The sequence below is a fragment of the Lathyrus oleraceus genome, chromosome 3 (genome assembly GCF_024323335.1).
Source record: "Lathyrus oleraceus cultivar Zhongwan6 chromosome 3, CAAS_Psat_ZW6_1.0, whole genome shotgun sequence".
Classification (NCBI taxonomy): Eukaryota; Viridiplantae; Streptophyta; class Magnoliopsida; order Fabales; family Fabaceae; genus Lathyrus; species Lathyrus oleraceus.
Window position 1 is genome coordinate 73,197,213 of NC_066581.1, and position 6,879 is coordinate 73,204,091.

The 6,879-nt window shown below is 34.8% G+C and overlaps 1 protein-coding gene across 1 annotated transcript; it reads right to left on the reverse strand.

Moving 5' to 3' along the window:
- Positions 1-277: 277 nt before the first annotated feature.
- LOC127132644 (60S ribosomal protein L19-3) lies at positions 278-2,329 on the reverse strand. Its single transcript, XM_051061605.1, has 5 exons — positions 2,125-2,329; positions 1,833-1,955; positions 853-1,166; positions 614-687; positions 278-525 (listed from the first exon to the last, which is right to left on the reverse strand). Exons 1-5 carry the CDS (start codon positions 2,234-2,236, stop codon positions 489-491), a joined length of 660 nt encoding a protein of 219 aa, XP_050917562.1. The 5' UTR covers positions 2,237-2,329; the 3' UTR covers positions 278-488.
- Between the last annotated feature and the right edge of the window lie 4,550 nt (positions 2,330-6,879).

Sequence of the window (6,879 nt, forward strand, 5' to 3'; positions counted from 1 at the left end):
CCCACAAGTTTGGTTTAGAGAAATCCGGCTGCGAATCTGACTCTACTATGTTAATTCATTTCTATATTACGCCAAAATCAAGACATTTGGCAAATTGAATATAGTGCAGGGACATTAGGTATTACATAGACAATGCTAAAGTGAAAGCTAGCAAAGTATAGAGAATATTTCCATGGTAAAAATAACTAAATTCATTTCGGAATATTTCCATGGTAAAAATAACTAAATTCATTTCAGATTAGGAGAATTAAGAAAGCATGTAAAGATAGTTGCAAAGTATAGAGAAAGCTAGCAAAGTATAACATTAGTGTTTCCGCAGCAAAATTCATAACGAAAAAAGCAAAACACCATTTAAAACTTAAAACAGGGACTATTATAAATTCATACACCTGACAACCGAAAATAAAATAATGTCTTAAACCCACAAAATGACTCGTCAAAACTACTTTAGAACAGTAACTGAGGCACTACTATTCTGCCTATCAACTTCAAGCTGCCACTGCCTTCTTGGATTTCTTTGATGGTCTGCACAAAAGTTTTTCATTTAAAAAATCATACAGAGAAATGACCTAAAGATACTAAATACAGGACAGACATAATTTATGTTACTCACTGGGTTTGCTTTGCTGCTTCGGCTGGTGGAGCAGCAGTAGGAGCTGCTACTGGTTTCTCTGCTCCTCCAGGACCCTAAACATTTTACAAAGAAAAAGCAAAATCTCCGTTAAAAACTTGTTAACACAGTAAGACTAAAATTAAACAGCAAAATCTCCATTAAATACTTGTTAAACAGTAACACTAAAAGCATACAAATATATGTGTAAATAGATTCTGAAGATAGTATAGGGAAATTACTTGAGCAAAACGTTCCTCCCTCCGAGCAAACTTCCTTTCTCGGCTGGCCTTGTTCTTGGCACGCTTGGCCTCAAACTGGTCAGACAAGGTCTTCTCTCTTGCCTTCTCAGCTTTAGACTTGTGGATGCTCTCCATTAGAACTCTCTTATTCTTGAACACATTACCCTTAACCTTCATGTACATGTCATGGTACATGTGCTTGTCAATCTTCTTAGATTCACGGTACTTGCGGAGCAAACGTCTGAGCACACGCATTCTCCTCATCCAAAGGATCTTGGTTGGAAGCCTAGCCTCCCTGGTACCCTTACGCTTACCTAACAAAATTCATACAAACACAACTAAGTAATAAAACATTGTCTCCTTATTAATTACCAGATAGAAAGCCATATTAGCTCCAGCTCAAAAATACACTTACAGATACAAACTCAGTTCTTTCATATTTGAAAAAACAACTAGATAAATATATAACATTATAGTTAAATATTGCAAACAATAAATTGCTACTTAAGCAAAAACAATGTTTCAACGTAATTATTAGATTACAAACAAACAAAACATAAGAGTGGGTTTGTTCAAGATCATTTGGGGATAAAATCACTTTTTTTAAAGTAAGAAACATCTAAAACGTTTCAATTATAATTATGCTAGTGTAAGCATTTGTCAGATATGACTTCGTTAAAAGAATGAGTTTTATGCTGAACATGAAAAGCTATTTTAATAAGGCTTCTTGTTTCAAAAAATATATATACTTTTGGATGAGCTTCTTATAAAATCATTTCCAATGGAAAATAAGATAACCAAATCACTCTATAAAATTGTAAAAAAAAACACAAAATTACTTCTGATTTTCTTATAAATCCAAAAACAATCACTACTAAATTAAATCATATCAAAACCACTGTTAATTTAACCTGCAACCTAAATCATTAGTCATAATCCATTCAAAATGAAGCTAAACAAGGATTAGGGTAATAAAATACCATATCCAGAGTGTCTTCCTTTCCTCTTAGCTTCCTTCATCCGACGAGCACGTGATCTGGAGTGAATCTTGGTAGGTTTCCTGATGATAAACCCATCCTTAACCAGCTTCCTTATGTTTTGGCCTACAAAGTAAAATCAAATCAAAAACCCTAAAAATACGATACATAAGCTGAATCTAGCAAATTCCTTTTGATTTCGATCTATCCAACCACAAACAGAGTAAACAAATCAATGAAATTCTACGATAACAGATTTGAAATCGATAAACGATGTGAGGATAAAATTGCTTACGAGAATTGGCCATGGAGATATCGTTTCCCTCATTTGGATCGAGCCAGACTTTTCCCCTTCCGCACTTGAGGACACTGGCGGCGAGACGCTTTTGGAGTTTGAGCGAAACCATGTTTCCCTGTGAATAGAAGCTAAGGCTATCGCAGAATGGTGGAAGAGATGCACCGTCGAATATAAACCTAGGGTTTGGAATTTTCTATTGGGTTTATGGGTTTGTCTTAAGCCCATTTGTTCTATCTCTTTGGCCCAATATAATAATAAAACACTTTCCAGACTGTGATAAAAATTGAAATATTGGAACAAACATTTTCACACTCGTTTTTTATTTGTATGCATATTAATTTATAAAAATAAATATTATTATGTATGTCTATATCAAAATGGAACAAGTCCCTTTTATAATATTATTTGTGTTTTATTTAATTTTGAAATATATACAAAATATTCATAACCAAAGGTTGTGTAATCAAATATTTTTTATTTGTACTCAAAATATTTTAGATGTACTTGGATGAAATGATAAATGATCTTTTTAATATTAATCAAGGTCCTAAGTTCAAACTCTTCAAAAAGGTTTAGCAGTCTTGAGAGATTAATCTCTGCACATAGGGGATATTTAGTTTATAAAAAAATATTATTTATTTATTGTTATATACAAAATACATATATTTTCAAAAAAAAAAGGTATGGTTCTCTTATATTAAATATAATTAGGCACGAATAACAACAATAAATTAGCAATGACATTTCTTTTGAGTATGTCGCCATGGAAGGTCTCTGGTATGGTGTTTAACGTATACGGTGATCAAAGACAGTGTGTGTGCAAGATTAACACTTTAATATTCAAGTCACTAAAATGATAAAGGTGAAACTTGAAAGCGCGTGAACGAATGAGACCAGGGTATGACTCGGAGTTGTGCTTATATAAAGGCGAAGGTTATAACCTTTGTCGGTTGGTCTGGCATTAGACGTGAGGAATCGTTCGCTGAATATCAACGTAAGAGACAGAGATTGGGCTTTGCTTCAATGTGGTGCTTCAGTGTGGATGTCTTCTTGTCTGCCACATAGATGGATGTTTATGTATGGATTAGGCCTTTGGATTGACCAGTTTAACACCTTTAGCAATATTGGAACAATTATTCTCCAAGTTCTTGTTATTAGTTATGAGGTGAGGGTTGATGATGTGAGAGCTTTGAGAGTTAAGTGGGAGTTTGTGACATTAGGAACATGTGCATTAAATTCATATCATGTCACTCAAACATTGCTTCGGGGGAATCTTTTGTTTGACAAATGACTCGAAACATAAAATGGGGTGAGTCCTAGAGGTTGAAAAGCAATGTCCATTTATAAAAATGTTTAACTTAACTTTATAAATCAAACAGAGAAAAGCAACGAAATAATTAAAAGATTAAAAATAAAAGAGATGAAGACAAGGAAATATAGTGGAAAGAAATAAATAAATGAAATGTAAAGAGAAAGGGGATAAAATAAATACATTGGTGATTTATACAGGTTCAGCTTACAACTTGGCCTACTCGTGTCCACGATAATTTATTCTTAAGAGTATGGGCTTTCCCGCAACGGCGGGAGGCTTTGCATGATGGTGTTTGTGGTGGCATGAGAGGGACAACTCATAAGAGGTGAGCGACTATATGTATAAGTGTTAGGCTTGGGTCAAATATGATTTTCTAGTTTAATCATGATTCATCTTATACCCTCAAAGAGTCAGATGTTTATAGAAGCTCTTAGGCATAAGGTTTAGGAAATCCTAAGAAATGGTAATCGCTTCCCCTTAACTATGGGAGACGGTTGGCTACCTATTTTCCAGTAAGTCGTGGTGTGACTCGGTCTTTATGGTTGTTGGAAGAATAGTGGTATGATACATGTGTCTTATTTTAAAAGGTGAGCCTTCATACTACACAAAGACAACACTCTAGCGATGTCATACGAGGTTGGGACCCTTGTGTTGCCTTATTTGGGATTCTCACAAATATAATATTACATAGTCCCTCATAAACGTTGAAGTGTTTATAAGGCTTCCATGTTTTGGGGTGTGACCCTTTTGAAAGAGAGGTAAGTCCCTCATCTAAAGGTGTGCTCTTAAATGGGAGGAAAGTTCCTCGACTTAGGGTGAGTCCCTAAGCTGAAGGCGGCCTCTTAAATGAGAGGCAACTCTTCTATATAGAGGTAAACCCCTTAGTTAGGGTGAGTCACCACCATCTTTTATATGTCTTCTAATTATCTAAGATGTCAATTGGGGATTTCAATCATCAATCTTTCAGATGGTCATGCTCAATTATGTTTAATGTAAGAAATCATGGCCTATTTTTCGAGAAACTAAACGGTAGTGCCACATGGCAAATGTGTGTTGAGCTTTTCAAAATTTTGAGGGGACCTAAAAGGTTTCTTGTGGCTTTAACCCCTTATAAAAGTTTCTCATTTTGTTTTCTCTCTCTATTTGCTCTCACGACTTATGCAAACTTTTCCACAATCTGCCCAGCTTTTTTACAGGCTTCTGATTCATCATTTCCAATCCTTTCAGGTATGGATTTTTCCTTTTCCTTCCTTTTTGTAGTAGTTGCAAGTAAGTGTTGTAAGGAAAGGTTTGAAATAAGGTTTATGTTAGTGTAAAATTATGGGATTTAAGGATTGTAGCCATCCATTTAATGATTGTAACGATGGTGGTGGTTTCTTTTTGTTCTTCTGTTTTTCCATGAACAAAAAGATAATGGGTGTCCTTTCCGTCATGCCTAAGGACGCAAAGTGTAACGCCCCGTTTTTTATTCTAAATTTTATTTAATTTTAGTTGAGCTTTTTTAGGTGTATTTTATTTAGTTAATTATCGTTATTTAGATTAATGAGGACTCAGAGGATTAGATTATAGGGAGGTGAGTAGAATTAGTGAGAATTGAAAGCATTAGCGGAATTATATTTAATTATTGGGGAGAAGTGATATCATGTAGAATTTAGTGGAAAACAAACCCTATCATAAAGAGTGAAAGAGGATAACGTCCATAGCTAATGTTTCAAGCTTTTTTGCATAATCGAGGTAAGGGGAGTGGTTTAATATATTGGTGTCTAAGCATATGGGATAATAGGGACTCCTTAACCCCTATCATTTTCCTTTTTATCCCATTGTTGTGAAACTTGACTCTTGAGATAATTTGTGCAAAATCTCTCTAAATTGTTGTTATATAAATCTGAGTTGTGATCTAATGATGTTGTTGATTTTTCTGTTGTTATGTGAAATTCGTATAGGTTTTATGCTATGAAGAATTTATGCTTGTGTTCATATGAGATGTCATATTTTTATGAAGAATTCATGATGAATTGATGTGATAGATATTAAATTGATGTTTTGTTGTGAATTATGTTGTTATAATGTGTAAATTGAATGATAGGTAGTTGACATGTATGAAATTGGTTGAAGAAATTGAAATCTGTAGCGATTCAATAGTAAAAATGCATAATCGCATTCTACATAGTGGTGACAGACGTCACCAGCGTGACGGGTCAATCGTCACTGTGTTGGAAAGAGGATGTCAATCATTAGCGATGATGGGCGTCATTCGAGTGACGGTCAACCGTCAGTGACCCAAAATGAGCGCGCGAGCCCAAACTATCAGTGACTAACGAGTGACAGTCCCTAAAGGGCGACGACCGTCATGGCCAAGATGGTCCGACCGTCAGCCCTGCAGGATGGTCGTAGTAAGGTGTTTGACTCGACTTTTCAAGTAGCTTTCAATTTTCTAACTTGTATGTTGTTGTCTGATGTTGATTGATGATAAAAGTGTTATTGAGTTATTATGTTGAGTTATTATAATTGAGTTAATTGGTGAATACCTCATGAGGTGGAATTATTGATGTTGAGATAATTAGGTTCAATGGAGCCAATGACGTGGATATATAACAACCATAATTATTTGATGATAACGTATTTAGGTTCGAAAGAACCAATGACGTGTGGAACTTATGTCTAGTGACAAGTATTGGAGTTAGAGGATTATGGATGTCGATTTATATATTAGTTATAACATTCATGCATCATCTATATCGGAGATAAGTATGACTTTGGTCTAGTGACAAGTAGGACTTCAATCCAGTGACGAGTAGGACTTTGGTCCAGTGACGAGTTGGATACTTCAGAAATATACCTCTGAATATTTGAAAGATGGGTACTACATGCATTTGAGCATAGGAGATGAACATTACATAAATAATTGCATTTGTTGTTAATGTTATATTAAGTTGTGATTGTGATTGATGAATTTTAATGATTAAAACTATCATTGTTGTTGTATGCACTGTCTATATATGGGATTTTTTTTCTCACCCCCTTTGGCTCCATGTTGCTATATATGTATGTTATGCAGATTCTCATGTAGAGACTTAGGAGCATTAAACGTTACATATTTGGGAGGATGGCATATTTGGCCTACTCGCTGTTTTATTTTCCTGTTTTGTTCGCCATACCTTATCGACTGTTTAATTTTTTGTAGTGTCACCCTGATAGTGTAACACTGGGTTGGGAATACCTTTTTTCTGAGTTGTTTCCTTGAATACTTTATATTATTTGTAGCGGGGTATTCGTTACCTTTAGATTTATTGACTAAATCAAAAGTAAATCATACAATTCGAGTCGCCACCGCACTTCTATTTATCCAAAGGAAAGGTTAGAAAGCGAACAAAAACCGAGAAGTTTTATCAAATCAAAAACTAATAAAAATGTCAGAGATCTGGGTAAGGGGGTTGGTT

Excerpts from the sequence above, each read along its gene's own strand:
- LOC127132644 (XM_051061605.1), bottom strand. The coding sequence starts at position 2,236 with ATGGTTTCGCTCAAACTCCAAAAGCGTCTCGCCGCCAGTGTCCTCAAG. Across the intron at positions 1,167-1,832 it reads AGGAAGACACTCTGGATATG|GTAAGCGTAAGGGTACCAGG; the intron begins GTATTTTATTAC and ends GAATTTTGTTAG. Across the intron at positions 688-852 it reads GGGAGGAACGTTTTGCTCAA|GGTCCTGGAGGAGCAGAGAA; the intron begins GTAATTTCCCTA and ends TAAAATGTTTAG.